General features: G+C 33.2%; 1 protein-coding gene across 2 annotated transcripts in view; it reads right to left on the reverse strand.

Annotated features, from left to right (window-relative positions):
- The window catches only part of NCKAP1 (NCK associated protein 1), a 79,175-nt gene that overhangs the window by 14,403 nt on the left and 42,767 nt on the right, over positions 1 to 22,005 (reverse strand). For both annotated transcript variants that reach the window (XM_037523669.1, XM_037523671.2), the window contains exons 11-23: positions 21,744 to 21,840; positions 21,271 to 21,377; positions 20,129 to 20,261; positions 17,872 to 17,953; positions 16,132 to 16,190; positions 14,653 to 14,798; positions 13,367 to 13,499; positions 9,829 to 9,948; positions 9,051 to 9,190; positions 7,796 to 7,927; positions 6,120 to 6,338; positions 5,795 to 5,925; positions 5,446 to 5,543 (exon numbers count right to left, since the gene is read on the reverse strand). In XM_037523669.1, the coding sequence (XP_037379566.1) occupies positions 5,446 to 5,543; positions 5,795 to 5,925; positions 6,120 to 6,338; positions 7,796 to 7,927; positions 9,051 to 9,190; positions 9,829 to 9,948; positions 13,367 to 13,499; positions 14,653 to 14,798; positions 16,132 to 16,190; positions 17,872 to 17,953; positions 20,129 to 20,261; positions 21,271 to 21,377; positions 21,744 to 21,840 (1,597 nt within the window). The remainder of the gene's footprint in view (positions 1 to 5,445; positions 5,544 to 5,794; positions 5,926 to 6,119; positions 6,339 to 7,795; positions 7,928 to 9,050; positions 9,191 to 9,828; positions 9,949 to 13,366; positions 13,500 to 14,652; positions 14,799 to 16,131; positions 16,191 to 17,871; positions 17,954 to 20,128; positions 20,262 to 21,270; positions 21,378 to 21,743; positions 21,841 to 22,005) is intronic.

Genomic DNA, 22,005 nt, shown 5'->3' on the forward strand with positions numbered 1-22,005 from the left:
AGTATCATAGTATTTTTTTTTCTTAAACAATCCAACGCCTGATGACAAGTGCTTTAAGGAGAGAATGAAAATCTATACATAGCCTATAAAAATCATTTTTCCTGTATCACTGTAAATTATTTAGTTTACATGGTATTACTTCAGATAATTTCTTTACACTCCCCAATCAGATGTTCAGTTCCGACCACATTAGCCAAATTAAAGTTCTAAAGTTACTTATTAGAATGTCTAAGGTCAATTCAACACCTGCTCTATCCTAAAACTTGATTCAGTCAACACAAATTCAAACTACAGTGCTATACCCCTTAAACATAACATCACATACACCACTAAAGTTTAAACACATCATGACTTTACCAATCATAAAAAAAACCTACCAATTAAACTAACAGTATTTTCTAATCATCTGACTGTAAGTCACATGAAATTCTCAGAACTACTAATATAGGATAATTGTGTCTTCAAATCAATAAATTATAGTACATATTTAACGGTAAGGTATCTAATCATTTTTAAGTTTCTGTACTGGTAATTTATAAATAACTGCATTTACTCTGGTCGAAATGAGGGAGGTGATATTTTAATATTACAACTGAGGAAAACAATGTTCAAAGAAGTTAGAAAACTTGTCCAAGTTTCAAAGGTATTAAATGGCAGAATTTGGAATTTGAATTCAGGTTATGTCTGATTTTAAAATCCATGCTCTTAATCCCTACAAAAATGGTTTCCAAGGGCCTCTCTGGTGGTACAAGGGGTTAAGTTTCTGCACTATGAAGGTATCCAGCTACTGCAGCATGAGATTGATCCCGGGACAGGGAGCTAACCCACATGGCTCAGCAGACCTCTCCTGACTTGCCCGCTGCTCCCTTCAGCAGTGTATTTCAGTCAATCTGCCTGTTTCTGCTCCCCACTCTCTCTGGGGAATCTTCTCACCCTTCTCCCACCCGGCATCCCTGGCCTGCACACCAGCTCTTCTATGAATAAAATAAATCTTAAAAAAAAAAAAAAAGAAATGGTTTCCAATCTTTAGAGTACATCAGAATGACCTAAAAAAGCTAGTAAAATACACATTGCTAGACCAGGCACAAAGGCTCTGATTTATTTACAAGGTCTGAGGTAGACCAAAAAGTGTACATTTTAAACAAGTTCCAAAGCAAAGTTGATCTGAGAACCATTATTTTAAAAATTGTTATCCTAAATTATTTGTACATTACTTTTTAAAAAAAAAAGTTAATGATGTCTCCTCTTAGAAGCATAATTTTTTACATATATATATATATATATATTTTTCAATTGCAATCTGAAGCAGAGCTCTCTGATTATTTAAAGTCATTGGTTAATATTGGTAACAGGGCCACCCCGATGGCGCAGCAGTTGAGCGCTGGATTGTGAGGCTGCCAGCAGCCTCTGCAGCACCGGTTCAATCCCCAGCCACAGGGCGAGGGTCCCACATGGCACGCAGACCTCTTCTGCCACCCGCTGCTCCCCTCAGCAGTGTACTTCGTCAGTCTGCCTGCTCTGCTCGCCACTCTGACTCTGGTGAATTCTCTCGCCCACCCACACTTATGACTGTACCCAGTGCTGGTATAAATAGATAAATAAATCTTTAAAAAAAAAAAATTGGTAACAAATGAACTGAAGGCTAAAAGTATTAAAACAAATGGCTTAGAAGAAACTGAGACAAATGGAGAAACAATCGAGTACTAAAGAAAGTTGTTTTTTTTTTTTAAAATGTGAAACTCGACGCAATTCATAAATTTCCTATCGTATTTGAAAATATCTTCTAAGACTCTGAAAACCTAGAAGAATAGATTCTTAAAATAGGATACAATTCTTTTGCCAGAACTGGAAGTGGAACTGACTCAACTGGCACTACTCCAAATGAAATACCCAATGAATTTTAATAGGAAAGAATACTGGCTGCTTTTCCTCCAGAAAGAAAGAAAGAAGCTTTACCATGAGTTCACATGCATAGTACTGACTATGTCTGATACACAGTTTATTTACAACCATTTAATTGTATACGAATATACTCTTTGAACCAACAAGGTACTCAGATAAAAAAAAACTAAAAAATGAAGGTTATCTTTAAGATAAAAAAAAAGGTGCAGCCATATCATATTTACGTCAGTTTAAATATAAAAAATAAAGAGAAAAATAAGAGGTAACAGAATAATATTAAAAATAATCAAAACACTCTAATGCGCTAATTTCAAAAATATTAAAATGCTATTGGAAGCATCATCATATTCTAATGCAGACAGAGCTACAATTTCTTCACAGGGATAGTTGGCAATATTATTAAAAAAGTTAAATGTTCAAAGTTCTGGAGAAACATCCAAAAGTCTTACAGAAATGTACAAACACATATGTAAACCATGCAGAAATGCTGATAAAAGATAGAGAATACTATACACATGTGTGTCAAACTCAGAAAACCACTCAAGAAAGAAGTATTAAAAATAAGTCATAAACCTACAATAACAAAGGAAACAGCAGAAGAAACAAGACCAAATGAGAGCTGTCAATAAATATTCAGAGGACGGAAACTGGTGCAAAGAATAAGTACAAGTGAGAAATTTGATAGGCAAGGCACTGTAGGGGAAATGCAATGTAGAAGCCAAGCTTAAAGTATGCCTCAGGATCTAGGAAAGGCACAGAAATTATAGACAGTGTTAGAGAAAGGCTGGCTTCAGGTGAAAAAATAAGATTATTACATATCTGTTTGGGGATTTTATATACCTAGCTTCTCCTCACTTAAAAAGTTGGTGAGGGGCTGCTCCCCTCAGCAGTGTATTTCAGTCATTCTTCCTGTTCTGTTCTCCACTCTGTCTCTGGTGAATCCTCTCACCCCCCACATCTCTGGATTGTACTACAGTTCTTGCATGCATAAATAAAAAAATCTTAAAAAAAAAAAAGTCAGTGAGGACTCTAAATTCAGAACACCTAGAACAGAGGGTGGCAGGTGAGAGTGACTTAAGTATCAGTACAGCCTGCTACAAGTTTTAAACCTCCTACCTCACTTTTTACTGACAGCTAATGGCCTTCCACTGTCCAGCTAGATGCCAATATTTTTGAAAAATTATTTGTGGGAAACATTTGAAAGCTAGATGATGACACCTTTCTCAAGGAGTATTTTTGTCCATATTTGCCAAACACCTCCAGGCACTACTCATCTAGGACTGCCTTACTCCAAGCTCTAGACTTGAGGTTACTTAGAAAAACAGCAACACGGGCCTCCCCTGGTGGTGCAGGTGGTTCAGCGTCGTGCTGTGAAGCTGTCTGCAGCGCCAGTTCGATCCCGGCCGGCCAGCGAGGGTCCAACGTGGCACAGCAGACCTCTCCTGTCTCGCCCGCTGCTCCCCTCAGAAGTGCATTTCGTCATTCTGCCTGTTCTGTTCCCCACTCTGTCTCTGGTGAATCCTCTCACCCTCCCGCGCATCTGGCCTATACCCCTGTTCTTGTATAAAATAAATAAATAAATCTTAAAAAAAAAAAAAAGGAAAAACAGCAACACAATGAGGACTACTAATCCCAGGAGGGCAGGAGGGGTAAATCATGTCCAGTTCACTGTTACCCTTAAGGTATTACCTTTGATGTTCTATATAAAGAGAATGGAGAAGAAACTAAGCAGACATAGTACTCACACTCCCCACTTTGGACAAGCTTTGGGTTTTGATTACTGACTTCCTTGTCCCAGGTCAACAAAACTACAGCTTAATCTTACAAATGTTACTACTGGAAATGTCTTCAGGCCAAAAATCACTCCAGTGCTACACTGATATCTCCCCAAGTTCCCATGTTTTCCTTGACTTTAACCTAGAAATACCTATCTTTTTAGTTCTTCCTCAAAAAAAGATTCTTTTTCTTTCTCCATTTTTTCAAATTATCCTTAGGATTAAAGGTGATCTAAATAACCTAGCTTACCAATATCAGAAGCAAAAATCTATACGCTATTTGTTTTTGAAATTTCATAAATTAGGTTCTCTAGGGAAAGTAATTTTATAGGACAGGTTGTTTTCATAACTTTGGTATCATAATAGCGCTGCAATGAATTAAGTATTTTGGACATTCTTTTGGTAGCTATCTAGGAGTGAAGTTGCTGGTTTGGTATGTGTAAGTTTTTAATATTTTAAGAAACCTCCATACTGTTTTCCTTAAGGGCTACATTTCCAGTCTCACGTCAATAGTGTAAGAGGATTCCTTTTTCTTTATATCCTGCCCATTAGTAGTTATTTCTGGTGTTTTTTGATCTGGACTACTCTCACAGGTATGAGATCTACTGCTAAAATTTGTGCATTTAAAACCCACATTATGAAGTATCTAAAAATTAATTTTTATTAAGAAATGCAGATCATTTTTTCAAAAAGAACATTCATATTACTCTCTGCTTATTGTGTGTCAGGAACTATGCTGAGTTCCTAACTGTTTAACATGTATTATCTCATATAATTTTCTCAAAGTAAAAGCTGAGTTTAAATTTTGTCCAAAATCATAAATCATAAAATGATAAAACTTATATTTGATTTGAAAGCTTAAGTTCTTAACCACTGGATAATACTGTCTCTCCTTTACACTATTACTGTTTTATTCACTCAGCAACCTTATTGGAATTGACTTATCCTACATATCTGCTTAATTTTCAGCTAATCAGATGGCCACATTTAGCCCACTCAGTGCTACATTTGATATGCAAGCTACTTATCAGTGATATATAGACAGATAGATAGATAGATAGACAGATAGACAGACAGACAGATACTGATATCTGTATCTATATCTATATATCATATTATTATGGCACAGGGGTTAAAGATACATCTATCAAGCTATCACCAGCCACTGCAGCACAAATTTGATCCCCAGCAAGGGGGCTAACCCACATGGCACAGCAGTCCTCTCCTACCTCACCCGCTGCTCCCCTCAGCAGTGTATTTCAATAGATCTGTCTGTTCTGCTCCCTACTCCATCTCTGGTGAATTCTCTCACCCCCTGCACCTCTGGCCTGTACACCAGTTCTTATATGCATAAATAAATCAATCTTTAAAAAAATAATAAGAACAAGAAACCTAAAAATTTTTCTAATATAATCTGTGGGAATATATTCATGCTACAAATTTAAATAACCAACGTCAGTTAGAATTTTTAACATGCCCATTAAAGAAAAGCATCAACAGAGTCACCAAAAGTCAAGAAATCTGAGTTTCAATCCCTTTAAACAAGTCAATTCACCTCTCTAGGTTTATAGTTTTTTTGGTCTATAAAATAGAACTAAACAAAAATGCCATTTAAGTAACACGCTAGCTCTACAGTTTTCATTGACAGAATTTTCATGTAAGGTTAAAGTAAATGAACATTCCAGGCTTTCAGCTGTATACCTGAAACTATTATGTTTCAATCATACATCAATTAAATAAAAAAGCTAAAGTTGATAGGTCATATTACCTTAAGTTCAGCCACTTGTGATGAAATATGCCACATAAGACTTTCACTTAAGAACTTCATCCCATATGGGCCTAGCAGTTCTGATAATGATCTCATTTCTGGAAGGAAATTTAATTAACTTTATATTTTGATAGAGCAAATAAATCAAGGAAATGCATATCAAAATATAGGAACATTCAGGTCTAAAAGTAAATTATTAATGCAAAATCCTGAGAAGTAAAAAAAGTAACACAAATGCAACATCTAAGATACAATGTATGATTATGCATATAACTGAATGAAAACAGAATCAAAAGCCAAAAGCATCAAGGTTTCCTCATTCTCTAAAATATGTAACAGTATTATTCACCTGATATGTCAGAATATTCCTCTGCATTGAATGTTAATTCATTTTCTGTTGGTAAGTTAACAAATGCTTTCATTGCAGGGAAATAAGCTATATGGCCATTGCTGACTTGTCTTAACAAAGTTTCCAAATACCTAAAGAGAAAAGTAAATTTATAATTATGAGGAACTGTTTAATTCAAAATTTATTAATGATATGCATTCCTGAATAATTTTGAGTTTACTGATAAGAAGGAGGAGCACTTATCCACTAAAAAAATAGTAATTTCCTTAGGGAGTTCATACCAAGAAACTTTACATTATTCCAAATTTCTAAATGTGTTCCTTACCAATTTGTGTACAGACTTGTTATTGTTGGTTCTCCATGACTGTCCAAATGTTGTGTTTGTTGTAGAAGAACATTATTAAATACTCTGGTAATATCAATTTGCACATAGTTTTCTATTGACTGGAGTACAGTCATGTATGCTCTTACACTTGTTAGAAGCTCTGATGGTTTTGCAATTTCTTGTGTAGCTTGATTATACATAGTCATTCCAACAATTGACCTGGAGGAAAAAAGTAAGAAAAGAGCTCTGACTTTTTCATTTATGTAAACAAATCATTCAACTTACTGATCTCTAATATTAAATAAACAATAAAACTAATCAAAATATAACTTGTTACAAAATTATGAAACTATTATCTTCCAAAGAAACAATCTTTAAAAAAAAAAAGAATCCCTAAAAGTTACAATGACATAAAATGCAAGTGACTAAAAAAACTCTAAGGACATCAGTAATAAAAATAATTTAAGGATAAAGAGGATTTTTTTAAAAATCCTTAATATGACATTGTCTGTAGCAAGTAAAATGGGCTATTCAGACCATAGCTTGAATTCATTTAGCACTGTTACATCCAGTTGTTTTTTTAGCTTTATATAAATAACCTTTATTTCTCATATTGATTAGACCTACTATATAGTTATTATCACCACCATTTCACAGATTAAAAAACTAAGGCTCAGAACACAAACTGTCCAAGGTCAATTTGTTTGAAAGTGGTAGTCTAGGGACTGACCCCACATCTGCCCTACTTAGTGATGCCTCTCAACAAAACATGACAGTCAAAACAAGGCATTACACAAAAACTTCATTGTTCCTAATTACTTGTAGCACATAAAACATGGTTCTGTTTGGTTTATATCCCAAGAAAACAGTATACATCTAAAAGGAAACACAAATTTTAAAATTAATTTCCTAAATTATCTTCCTACAGTGGTCACCTCTATTTCAACTCTTAATAACTCAGAGAATTAGAGCTAAAAAGGTCTTAGGCTTGTATTTGTAAGGATGAATCCTTAAACACAACAAACTCCATCACTAGAAACAGTCAAGAGCAGCCAACTGAAGACAAAACTGCTCTCATATATACAATTCTTAAGTCTTTTTTTTTTTTTTTTTTTTTTGTGGGACCCTCGCCGGCGGCCAGGGAACGAACCGGTGCTGCAGAGGCTGTGGGCAGCCTCGCAGCCCAGCGCTCAACCGCTGTGCCACCAGGGGAGGCCGGTACAGTCCTTAAGTCTTAAGATTGTGCTCAAGTGATAAGCAAAAATTAACCAACTAATTTTTTTCCTACTTCTTCTTTCTTTTCTTTCCTTCCTCCTATCCCTCTTCTTTCTTTAAAGGTTGATTCTAACTTTCAAAACAGATTTTATGACCCTACAGGGTTGCCACCTGTTAGCTGAAATATACTGATTTTTTTCCATCTGTCCATTTGCTTATAAGAAGTTAACGCTAACAGAGATTAACTGATTTGTCCTGTGTCACACTAGTTGATAACAAGTATGGGACAAGGGGTAAAATAAACAAATCCTAGTTCATTATTCTTTATATACTTCCCAGTTCATTATTCTTGCATCCTTTGAATTCTTTTCCTTATAAAAAGACACTGTAAAGATACTAAGAATAAACACAACAAATTCACTAACTGAACCAACAAATAACGAATTTATATTCTTTCTTACTTAGTAAAGCGGATTTCCAGATGAGAAGTCAAATATTCTCGTGGGGTAAAGGTATGCTCCCAAACCACCATGTTTGGTACGTAATTTATAGAGAAACACAACTCAGAAAGTGCAGTGTGCAATTTATCAAGGCTGAAAAAATATAAATGAACAGTAAATAAAATGTTTATTTCACCATACCAATACAAAATTAACTTTATAGATATATGGACCTTATTTGGAGATAATAACTGCAGAATTCAACTTTTTTTCTCTCCAAAATGAAAAAGTTCAAATTATTTTAAGACTATAACTAATATGTGAGAGCTATTTTCTAAAGATAGCATCATTCATTTCTACATTAAGATACAAAGAGTATATAAGGGGCTCCCTGGTGGCACAGGGGTTAAAACTCAGCACTATCACCTCAACGGTCCTAGTTTGATCCCTAGTCAGGGAGCTAACCTACATGGCGGACCAGACTCTCCTGTCTCATCCACTGTTGCCATCAGCAGTGTATTTCAGTAGATCTGCCTGTTCTGCTCCCCACTCTCTCTGGTGAATTCTCTCACCGCCCCCCTCACCATACCTCTAGCCTCTACCCCAGTTCTTGTATGCATAAATTAAAAAAAAAAACTTATTAAAAAAAGACACAAAAGGTTTATTATTTTTTCAGATTTATTTATTTATACAAGAACTGGGGTAAAGGTCAGAGGTGCGGGAGGGTGAGAGGATTCACCAGAGGCAGAGCAGGGAGCAGAATAGGCAGATGGACTGAAAACACTGCTGAGGAGGTCTGCTGCGCCATGTGGGTATCTCCCTGGCTGGCAGGGAATTGAACCTGCGCTGCAGAGGCTGCGGCCAGCTTCTCAGCACTGCATTTAATCCACAGCGCCAGCAGGGAGGCCCAACAAAGGGTATATTGACTTATTAAGAAAGAGCTCATTCTATCCTCATAAAGACAACCATTTCAAACTCCTGGTGTACTTTCTATTATGTAGGAAAATAGCTAACTACAAAATTTATTCAATGTAGCAAGCAAAGTAGTAGGAAATTTACTTTAAACAAAGTAACATTCATCGATTGTTGCCCAAATATGCCTTCCCTCCAAACAAGCAAAGTGTGCTGAATGACACCAAATATAGTTCCAATGTGATAAGACAAAGTCTTAGATCAATCTTATTTTAAATAAACTGAAAATTAAAGATCTCTTACAGTATTTCAACCCCCGCCCCCACAAACTACCTGTAACAAAAAGATGTAATTGATGGCTTACTTGGTCACTACCAGTCTATTTTTCCTCATGCTTTCAACTCCTGGTTTTTCTCTTTCAGGTTCGCCTTTCTTACCAGTCTGTTTTTTTGACTTCTTATTCACTGCTTGACTGATGGTTTTGGCACAATGCTTAGGCAGCAACTAAAAGAAATTAAAGTTTATATTTACATCAGTTACTATGAAATCCATCTTATTATTCAAGCAAACCTTAGCTGAATTCACACTATGTGGCAAATATCATGCTAGCTTTAAGAACAGAGGTATATGTGAGATGTAGAGTTTACTGAGGGCTGGGAAACCCACATAGCTTGGTGGAAAACAGAAATAGGTGAGTCTTCTGTAAAAAACATTTCACAGAGGAAATTATATAAAGAATACAGCTTAAAGAACAGGCAAAAATATATCAGGCAAACAAGCAATTAGAAAGAACATTTTCTTGGAAAGAAAATGGCCAATGAAGATTAAAACTATGTGAGGTCAGGATATGTTCAAAGTCTAAAATAAGGATTAGGTAGAACATAAAGTCCAAGATAAGGAGAAAGGTTTGCACTATCAGAAAGGGACTTGAATGTCAAGCTAGAAACTAGATTTTTGGAATCAATCCTAAAGACAGTAGCAGTATGTTTAAAAACTAACAATGAAACCTGACAAAAAGAGGTAATGAAATTTACTTAAGAGTATGAAAATAAAAAGCTGGAAAATAAAATAACTAGCTAACAGCTAATTTCTTTGCCCTCATACACAGATTCCTTAACTGCAAGGAAATATTTAAATTATACCTGGTCACTAAGAGTACACTGTTCTGTGCAAATATCAGTGATGAGATTTCGAGCTTGTTTTGCCATTTCATCTAGGAACATATTACATAAGGAAAGACTGCGATCTCCAATATGATGCCGCTGTTAAAGCAGAAAAATAATAATTAAAAGGAAGTAGTCTAAATTAAAATACTATTTAAATAAACATGGTAAATTAGGTTAAAGATTTATTCTACAATGATGGGTGGGGGTGAGCTACATTATAAATTTCTTTTTATCTCTTGTAACCTATCAAACTTGGCAACTATACAAGTAAGATTGGAAGGAATATTATAATACCAGTATTTTTCTTAACATGAAAAACTATTAATTCCTAACTCCACAAGGTCCTAGGTTCAGTTCTTAAATACTAAAATAACAAATATCAAACAATACAACAGGAGAGAACAGACTGATTGAAAGCTTTGTAGTCTAACTTTATATAGATCTAGATACAACAAACAACTCTGTAGTGTATTAACAGAAAAGCCCAAATATTTAAATAAAATCATTAGAAATCAAGGCAGTAAAAACAAATTAATAAATTCACAAAGTATTTAACTCTTTCTAAAATCAAACACTCTATCTAGGAGGAGAGGAAAATAAAACTGACCATACATTACCTGAACACAATGGAGGAGAAAGACATTATATTTCAATTTTAGGAGATTACATTTGTATATGTAGACAAACATACCCTAACCCATCCCTCTATTATTTTTTTAAGATTTATTTATTTATTTATTCATACAAGAGCTGGGGTACAGGCCAGAGATGTTGGAGGTAAGAGAATTCACCAGAGACAAAGCAGGGAGCAGAACAGGCAGACTGAGTGAAATACACTGCTGAGGGGAGCAGCACAAGACAGGAGAGGTCTGCTGCACCATACGGGTTGCTCCTAGGTCAGAGGCCGGGTATCGAACTCGTGCTGCAGAGGCTGCGGATTGCAGCTCATAGTGCGATGCTTAACCCCTTGTGCCACCAGGGAGTCTCCCAACCCTCTATTTATAAGATTCTGTATCTTTTTAGTTTAGTGGGTGCTGCAACAGTTTAATAGGCTGTTTCCTTGTCAATAGTAACTACAATGTTGAATATATAATGCTGTAAAATTTTGTTCTATATGCTTGTAGCACATTACAAAGAGAAACTTTTAAGTTTTCTTTCCCAGATCTCCCACATTTACATAATAAACATAAATAGATATTGCATCATTATTTCTATGCTGAAATGAATGTAAAATAACATAAAAGAACACAAAAATATTTAAACATGGAAATTAACTTCCTAATTTATGGAGAGGTCTTATATTTTATTTAAAATACCTTTTAAAGCTTTATTAGGAAGCCAAACCAAAAGGGATTTATAAGTCAGATACAATTAAATACTGGCTCATTTTATTTGAGGAAAGATTTCAAACTAAACATTCTGGGGTTTGTTTAACCAAATTCTGACCTTTAAAGATAAAAACATGCCCCTTGCTACTACTTCCATCTGAAAAAAGACTGAACTAGCCTTGTTCCAAATCTACTGGACTAACTTATTTAAAATATAGATCTGATTTCATGACTACCACTGAAAGGCTCAGAAATGGTGACACTGGAGGAAAAAAAACACTAACTTTTCTTAACATTTTGTAAATCTCTCCATGATCTGCCTTCGTCCTCTGGCTGCAGAGTAAGACTTTGGCAAAATGCTTAATGGCAGAAGCAGAGACCACTTAGTAGACAACAGGATCAAGGCAAAAAATGATGTGGCTTGGATAAGCATGAGAAGACATATAAATATAGAGGGTTTGAATATTTATAAAAAGGTAGAGCTAAAGACAGATGAAAGTTTCAGAAATGGACAGTGTTGATGGTTATACAATTGTGAAAGTAATTAAATGCCACTGAACTATATATTGAAGAATATTCTATTTTTTATCACAATGTTCAATGGGCAAAAAAAAAAAAAAATGGGGATAGAGATCAAATTATTGAAATTTTTAAATACCAGGATGAAACATTTTTACTTTCTCCATATGCAGTGGAAAACCAGAGGTGGTTCGTTAAGAGCAAAGATGCACTCTGGTGATACTATATTAGATAAAGGCAGAAAAACTGGGAGGCAGGAAAACGTTTTAGCATACATATGAAGAATACTGAAAACCTAAAGATTAGTGAGAACAGTGGAAAGTTGAGGATGGATTCAGGAAATGACACCACACAAGGAAAATTTAGAGGACATAATGAGTAATTTTATGGGAAGAATGACTGCAAAGAAAAATTAATAATATATCTCAGGTGTTGAGCTTGGAGAAAAATATATTAACTCTAAAAAAAAATCTTTAAATCTTGGGGCTCTCTGGTGGCCCAAGGGGTTAAATCTCAGCACTATGAAGCTATCAGTAGCCACTGCAAAACGAGTTTGATCCCTAGTCAGGGAGCTAACTAACCCACATGGCATAGCAGACCTCTCCTGTCTTGCCCACTGCTCCCCTCAGCAGTGTATTTTAGTCAATCCTCCTGTTCTGCCCCCCACTCTGCCTCTGGTGAATCCTCCTCCCCGTAACACCTCTGGCCTACACCCAGCTCTTGTATGCATAATAAAATAAATCTTTAAAAAAATCTCTAAATCTATTAAAATTGGTAGTGATATCTTCACAGGTATTAATCATAAAAACACTCCCTAATAAACTTCCTGCAGGCTTATCTTGGTCTCAGAGACAGCTTCCAATGAAATACTGGAATACAACCTGCAATAAATATTACCAAATACTTTAATATATTAACAGTGCTACTGTTATCTATGTCTCTTTTCTACAAATTCTGTGGTTGTAATATCTATTGTAATAGATATTACCACACTTAGAGATATTTCTTACCAGAGTCATTTCTACTTTATAAAGAAGTTATTTCTACTTTCAAAAGAAACACAGTAGATAGATATTTTGATAGATACTTTGTCTCACTTGAACTACTGAGTAGTTCAATTAATTATTCAGCTACTGTCTATGCCCAGCTGCTTATATGTATGTCTTACAAATATCAGAAAACTATGATTTTGCTTAACTATATCTATTATATTAACAACTCAATTAAATTCTTCGATATATTTATACCTAGAGTAATCTGTTAATTCAATTTTCAACTCATTAATGATAAATTAAGAGGAAAGACAGCATACAATATTAATTACTGCATAAAACTTCACCAAAAATATTAATACCTGATCCCCCATTTATGTTAATAAGGGTAATTCCAAGTCAATTTTTTGTATGTTCTTATAAACATGTATACATATTTATCTATCCACATACCTATTATCCATGTCTCTATCTATCTATCTATCTATCTATCTATCTATCTATCTATCTATCTATCTATCTATCTATTACCCAGGCATTCTTCTGATTTTGCAAGTGAGGCAATACACTGGAAGCTAGATTAGGTAGTTATGACATTGTGAACATCTGGAAGGCAACATAGGGATCTAGTTTATTCCAGATACCATGCAAATCACAATACTACTATAAAATTACCTCTTCTGGACACAGTTCATGTGTGCAACTCATAAAATGAGTGCAAAGTAGTGGAAATGCAATTGAGTATCTTGACTGAGAGGGTAACTCTAAACACTGTTGGAACATCTTCTCAAAAGCACGACTATAAAAGCTACACAAGAAAATAAATTAAAAATTAGAATTATAATTTTCATAGTTAAAGTAAGTTTCATGATACAGTATCTCACAGTTAATTTACTTTGGTAAAAGTGATTTTATGTTACCAACTAGTAGCATTTATTCCCTGGAGAATAGTTGTTTTACAAAAAATATCTCTTACATACTAATAGATCATGCCAAAGTAATAAAAATATTATATTTGTATAATTAAACAAACTTAAAAAGAAAGAAACTTAGAAAATAAACCATACCAATAACATGAGTATGTAAGATTCAAATCTTACATGATCAAATTTCATCAAAGCTAAGTGCCTATCAAGTTTAAGAAACACCATTATTTTATTACCTCTAAAAAAGAAAAATATTGTCAAACAAGACACAGCATCAATTTTAAATTACTTCCAGATTTAAGAGATGTTAAGTATAAACGAATATGAGTCAATAAAATACAGTACAACTCAGAATAATGAGCCAAACAGAAGTAACAAACACATTTTTATTTTGGTTATGACAGACAAAATAAGAAAGTGATTATAAGAAAATATGGGTAAAATAATTAAATGACTACATTACAAATTTTAAACATTACTCAAAGTAATTTTATTTCCAAGAAAACAAAAAAAACTTCCTAACTACTGCATTCCTTCTTTTGAAATAAGAACCTATGGTTCAAAAATACCTAAATATAAAATTTCCACTTTACTTTCAACACAGTTTTTGGGTCAGATAATAATCTCTAAAATCCTTTAATAATCATAAAGTTCTTATGCATCTGACATGTGATATATTCAAAACCAAAAGCATCTTTATTCATTTACTAATTTATTGAAGTAATATTGGTTTACAACACTATATTATTTAAAGGTATAGAATGATAACCTTTCGGGTGTGTTATCATACCACCACTAAGTCTTTACTGATGTGTCTCAAGATTTCCTTTAAGTGATTCCTATGCCCAGCATGGGAAGGAAAAGGAGAAAGCACAATGGACTTTGGTGATGATGGGCAAGTTGTCTGCTACTCCTTTATTCTTGAGTTTATCATTGAACTGTCTTTAACAACTATACTTACACAAAAAGAATTAAGAAAAAAACCTTTGAATACTAAAAACTTTAAATTCTGATTTAGAGAAAATTGCTACATACCAAAATATGGAGAGATCTGATGTTTCTACCAACATTTCCACCAAAGAATCTACCATTTTTGTATGAAAAATGATTGTATTCATCATCTTTCCAAGTTCTCTGTGATCTGCAAGGCTAAGTGAAGCCTTAGAGACACTAGTATATGCCTGTATAAGTAGAGCAAAAAGCAAAAGTAGTTTAGATATAAACCAATGACTTTAGCCTTGTCATTCTGCCAGAAAATCTCATTATTAAAAATTAAATGTAAAGTTTTCTGTGACACTATAATAGTAAAATCACCTTTAAAAAATTATCTACAGTGACCCAAATTTGAAATTCTTATCAAGAATTTCTTTAGGGCCTCCCCAGTGGCGAAGCGGTTGAGCGCTGGGTTGCGAAGCTGTCCGCAGCCTCTGCAGCGCAGGTTCGATCCCCGGCTCCTCCCTAGCCACCGGAGGAGAGTCCCACATGGTGCGCAGACCTCTCCTGCCACCCGCTGCTCCCCTCAGCAGTGTACTTCGGTCCTTCTGCCTGCTCTGCTCCCCGCTCTGGCTCTGGTGAATTCTCTCACCCTCCCGCACTTCTGACTGTACCCAGTGCTTGTATAAATAAATAAATATTTAAAAAAAAAAAAAAAAGAATTTCTTTAAATAATACACCACTGGTATGAGAAACCATTGCCTGTAAAACAGTATCTAATATATAGGTCATTTATCTCAAGCCTTAAAGGAAATGATGGTACAATATCAAACTTATTAAATAAGTTTGTCCTGTTGTATCCTATTAATCCTAGTAAAACTTTTCAATCTAGTTTAAGAGAAAGCATGCATAGGAAACAATCAGATGACAGTATTACATATGTTGATTTAATATTGTTTTAGATTATATGAAATCATCAAAAACTGGATAATACACTGTACTAACGGATTCTAGAAAAGTACTAAAAATGCTACAAATTAGTGTGGGTTAGCCTTAAAGATGTTAGGATTTAATCAGAACCATCAGGATAGGGCATATGGAAAGAAATTCCACTATAAGATTATAAAATTACAGTGAACAGAATTCTATCCTTGTATAGTGAGCATTTTAGAAGGGCACAAAGAACAAGAATAAATTCTGGGAATGTAGTATATAGCATGCAGACTAGAATTACCAATATTGTATTATATATCTGAAAATTGTTGAGAGTAAATTAAAAAGTTCTCATCACAAAAAAAATGTGTACCTATGTATGGTGAAGGATGTTTATACTGCTGTGAACATTTGTAACATATACATACATTAACTAATTATGTTGTACACCTGAAACTAATGTCATAAATCAATTATATTTCAACTAAAAATGTTTCTTCTATGACATACAGAATATGGCTAGCTATACAACAGTCTTCAATAGGTATATAACAATGAATATTTTTTCATGTTAACTGAAGTTTCATGTTAACTAAGGAATTCAATAACAAAAAAGAATGACAAAGAAAATCAACAAGTTACTCTTACCTGTAATCTAAACCAATCTAATCTCATTCCTCTGAAATCAAAAACTTCCCCATCTTCAACTATAGTAACAGGGAAAATAAATCACAAGCAAATTAATCTTTTTACAAATCTTTAATCACATTTTAAAAAATTTAAGAAATAAAACAATTCCACTTCAGAGCATACATACAAATGAATTAAAAACAGGAAGTAGTAAAGACCTATGGGTGTATTTGTACACCCAGGTTCACAGTAAAATTATTCACAATAGCCAAACGGTGAAAGCAACCCCAATGTCCATCAATAGATGAATGGACAAACAAAATTTTACACACACACACACACAGTAGTAATAATGGTATTCAACCTTAAAAAAGAAAATTGTGAGTCATGCTACAACATGGCTGAACCCTGAGGAGATACAACCTAAGTGAAACAAGTCAGTGACAAAAAGACAATCACCTCTTGATTTCACTTATATAAGGTATCTGGAGTAATTGAACTTATAAAAAACAGTATGCTAGAGGAGGGAGGGCTGCTTTTTAATATACAATTTTAGTTTTGCAAGGTGAAAGATTTCTGGAAATTGGTTGTAAAATGATGTGAATATAATTAACACTACTGACCTTGTACACTTAAAATTATCAAGACAGTAAATTTTATATGTATTCTGCCACAATCAAAAAATAATAGCTAAGAGAGTGAAATAATCTCAAAAACTATAAAAATAATGATATAGAGGCAGTTAAGCTGAGAAGTGAAAAATAGACTTTTCCTAAACTCTGTGATTCTCAATGGGCTTATATATTAATTTGAAGAAGCTAAAATGGAGCTTGAGAAATCCTATGAACAGAAACATTGGAAAGCATGCTGAAGTTCAACAAAATAACTCTATATAAAGCAAATGTCACTGAGCAAGTTTGCAGTAGGTTCATTATTTAGGTGCGAGAACTATAAAGATTAGCATTTCTATATTACTAAAATTTTCAAGGTCTCTGACACCTTTTAATTAAAGATTACAAACTAGGGGGTGAAATAGGAAAGGGGGTGAACAGTATGGTGATGGTTAGGAATACAGTGTACCCGGAACTTACATAATGCTGGAAAAGAATGTCACCACAATAAAAATTTACTTTAAAAATTACAAAACTAAAACATCTAATTTACCTATTAGAATGGATCAAATAATGGAGAGGCAGTCTAGAGTATGACATTAATTTGGAGATTGACAGATGAACTCAAATTCCTATTCTAATTCTTAATACCTATTAGAGCTTAGGCAAATCATACTAAATAACTGAGAGATTAACTTTCAAATCCTAAGTTTCCAAATTTGCCAAATAAAAGTAATAACAGCTTTTCAAAACTGATGCTGATTAAACGGGATAATATATATATAAAGTGCCTGACACAGATTAAACATTTTATTAATCATTATCATAGGGAATGCTTGAAACAAATATCTTCGTTTTTGTTATGATACATTATTATTATTATTATTATTATTATTATTATTATTATTATTAAGGGCCTTCCACCCCATTGAAAAATAAGAAATTTAAGTTATGATTCTTACAATTTTTATAAACACAATCACACAACCACTTGGGGAACTATTACTTCAGAGTTAAAATAAAAGAGAACAGATTAGATATATTCAAAACTAAAGATTCTATAAAAGTTAACTGTTAAATCCTTTCCTTAATAATCAAATCTGAGACCTAGTTAGAAGAAAATGCTGTTACTTAAAAGACTTGTTACCTTGTTTTACACTTAAGGAAGTCATAGTATTAACAAAAGAGGACATGATGATTGATTCATCTTCAGGGCAAACAGAAAGATTCTGGAAAAAAAAAATAGAGGCAAAAAATAAAGTGATGTTAAACATCATGTGGGGAAAACAACTCAGAGGTCCAGCAGCCGCTTGATGGATAAACTAATATAATCATACACTAGAATATTTTTCAGCAACAAACATGCAATGTTGATATACTAAAGAATATGGATGAATCTCAAAAACATTATGCTAAGTGAAAGAAATAAAAATTGCATATGATTCCATTTATAGGATCCTTTTTTAAAAGGCAAGAAATGACAAAAAAACAGAAAAGTGATTGTCAGAGATCTGGAGAGGGAATCAAATACAAAGGTAGTTGATTTTTTAAGAATGTTGTAAATGTTTCATGTCTTGACCACGGTTGTAGTTACATGAATGCATAAAGTTGTCAAGATACAAACTGTACACTAAATATGATTTTTATTATATGTAAATTATAGCCCAATAAAATCAAGATCAGAAAAACCCCTCCAAACTTAAAAAAAGGCAAGTATTTGATATACATAATCTGAGATGAATGCTAAATAATAAATTATTTAAAAAGTGGATGCTTAGCTCACAAACAGCACAAGAAATTTTCAAATCATAACACCTATACAACAATGAGAATATATGTAATGTCACTATACCACACATTTACAATAATGCATGTACTGTACAATAAAAGAGGATAGTAAAAAGTTCAGACATTGCAGTTAAGATGAGTTCAAATACTGGCTCTTATTTTATGAACTCCTATTTCCTTTCAATATATAATTATACCTACCCTCACAGAATTGCTATATATATTAAATTTGTCAATTACTAATAAGTGTTATTGCTGTTCCTTCCATTATAATTATTATATACCTATGATCCCACAAAAAATTAAGAAATTAATTTTCCTCAGTATTGCTAAAATCTGTTTTATATAAAAGACACCAAGAGATATGGAATGACTTAAAATTTTTAACATGAAAACATGTATTTGTAAAGTAATTATATATACAACTAGACATAGCAAGTTTCAAAATGACATAAAATCAACATTCTGGGTTACTTTTTAGATTATGACAACACAACAGTCTCTTTCTTACTCAAATAACTATTCAAATAAAATTATAGCAAAGCACTAACACTTTAGGATAAAATCAAGTTTTCTATTCCCGTTTTAAATGGACATTCTGAAAGAAAGCATCTGAGCTCCATCTAGTGGAAATGGATAAGAGAAGAAACAAACTAGTTTAGGAGAACAACATAAAAGTTGACTATAATTCAAGGCAAACAATCACATGAACAATTTTCTTTTCTTATTTGCACTTGTAGGCAGGTATAAAAGAAATTAAGACTTCAAACTATAGTTATTTCTTTGAAAACCAGTAGTTATAAAATAAAGGGAACTATTGTGTTCTTTCCTTGTACTATATGTTAGCTTACAATAGCTTTTAAACATCTGTGATTTCATAACATCAGGCGAAATAAAGTACCATTTCCTTACAGTCTATTTGGAATAACAATAAAATAAATTTATATAGGATGAAACAGACTAAATAAATTATGGAAAGAAACTAAAAGCAAAGATTAAAAATAAAGAGATGAAAACCCCAACTGAATATAAAATTTAATCAAATTAGGACATCCAGATGCACTTTTATTTACTGGCCATTTTCTAACACATTATGATAAAGATTTACTTTTACTTTTCTTCTAATATTTAATTATCAATTACAATGTCTCCATCATCTCCTCTTTACCTCCATAGCTATTGTCCAACTTTAGGCTCTTTTCAGTTCTCTTCAATACATTACAGTAGTTTTTTTCTCTCTCTGCATCCTCATATAGTCCCTAGCAATCCATCATGAACACTGAGCCAAGGTAACCTTTCCAAAGAGTAAATCTGATTTACTAATATCTCTTTCACAAGCCCCTTTATGCACCCCTCTTTATTCTATTCCCTTTGAGATTTTTACACACTTAAGCACAATGCCCAGGGCCCTGGAGTACAACTAAAAGATTTCTCTTCTCTAGACAATGATCCCCTTGACAAGATATGACCAAGACTTACTTTCATTCATATCTTACTAACATTTATATAGTAGGCACAAGACTATATTTTACATAAGCTAGTTGAATAAACAAATCAGTTACTAAAAAGGAGGTAAGGAATAAATAAAAGGGAGAATAACATGAGGTAGATTTTACCTGCACCAGTTCATTGAGGACAACAGCATCAAAGCCAGAAAGGTACTGCACGTAATACCTCTGCATAACAGGTCCATATTTCCTTACATGTGCTCTAAGCTCTTCCATGTAAAATATTAATTCAGCAATGTGCCTTTTGTAAAAATTCAAAAAAAAATTTTAAACAATAAATTTTCAAACAATAATTAAACAAGAAATTAACAAATTATTGTTATCAAGGGAAATATTAATAAATGCCTCTGGTGTTAATATAAGAAGTTTTTTTCTTAGAAAGGGCATTGTTAAAACATTTAATGACAATTATTTTCTTTTTAAATTGAATGGAAAATTTAAAATAAAAGTAAAATTAGGAAATCTCATATATGTGAAAAAAATCACAAATGAAAGAGAATTCAAAGATTAAAAATATTTTTCTGTATGCTTTTAATTTTGTTTCATTTGTCTAATTCCCAACGGTAGTCAAAGAATTCTTTATTATGCTCAGTGAAATAATTCAAAAGGAAAAAGAAAAATATTGGATGGTTTCACTTACAGGAGGAATACAGGGGAACCATACAAGAATAACAACAAAAAATACAACACAACAAAACAAAAATAAACAGACAACTATAAATCAGAGACATTCTGCAGGGAAGGGGGAGGGAGAGGGATCAAAAAGAAGGTGGAAAGAGCACAAGGGATTATGGTGATGGTGCACAGGTGAACTGGTGGTGGGAATACTATGGGGACTACACCTGAGAAAAGAAAGCAAACATTTAAAAAAAAAGTGAACAAAGATGTAAAATATATAAAGGAAATTCTTCTTTAAATGTTTTATGTAGTAAATCATTTTGAAAAACAAATTCCATAGGAAGTATTACTGACATAACAAGAAAACAAACATAAGTTTTATTACCACCCAGGGTACCAGGGAGAAAACATTAAAAGCCCTAATTTTAAAGCTAAAGTTGATTGTGTATTCTCATTCCTATCATTTAATGATATAATACAAATATTCCTGTATTGCAATAAATCTGAAAAATCCTGAAAGTTTTTCATAATAATTTTACTTCAAAGAAAAAAAAATTACCTCAAAGTCCACAAATTCCACAACACATAAAGCAGAATATAAGATTTTTTTTTTTTTAATGTTGCTAACTTACTTATCTATAAAGTCATCTGCACTCTTCTTTGGCATGTTATCTGCATGACGAAGTAGCCAGATAATTTCATCGCGGGCAAAGGATAATGCCATAAAAACAAAAAGTGCCTGATTAAAAAAGAAAACACTGCTTACTCTCATGCAAAGATTAAAAACAAAACTTAATGATAATCTTTCTCTAAATGAAAAGTGACTAGCAAGAAAGGATATTATCAAGTTCAAAATAGAGGAAGACATGAGGATGGAAGAGAACTTGGAAGCATTCAACGAGGGAGAACATTCACATAAGCAAGAAGTGAGGAAAATGCAGGAAAGTGTGATGTACAAGTGTCAAGTCAGCATATTCATTCTCAACCAAACATAAAATCCTTTCATGTAATCCCTGACTCAAGTTTTAGCAAAATTGCACACGGAAAAAAATTTTAATTTTAAAGTGGCAACACTTACAAGCAAAATAGGAATTAAATTAATTACCTTGGGACCTAATAAGCCAGGTTGATCAGACAAAACAGTAGCCAATTCTTTCAGTGCTGACCTTAAAAACTTGCGTCTTTCTCTGTGCATTGAACCGCTATAGGAAAAGACATCATTATAAATTTACCTGATTGTACTAAAATTATTATTGGCAATTAAAGTAACTTAGCATTTCAAGGTCAAAACTGTTTCATAAAGCAGAAGCTCCTACAAAAAAAATCACCTTCTTAAATGATAATATTTACTATCCTAGCCTTTCTTG

The sequence above is a fragment of the Talpa occidentalis genome, unplaced genomic scaffold, assembly GCF_014898055.3.
Source record: "Talpa occidentalis isolate TD23 unplaced genomic scaffold, MPIMG_talOcc4v2.1 talOcc4.3, whole genome shotgun sequence".
NCBI lineage: Eukaryota > Metazoa > Chordata > Mammalia > Eulipotyphla > Talpidae > Talpa > Talpa occidentalis.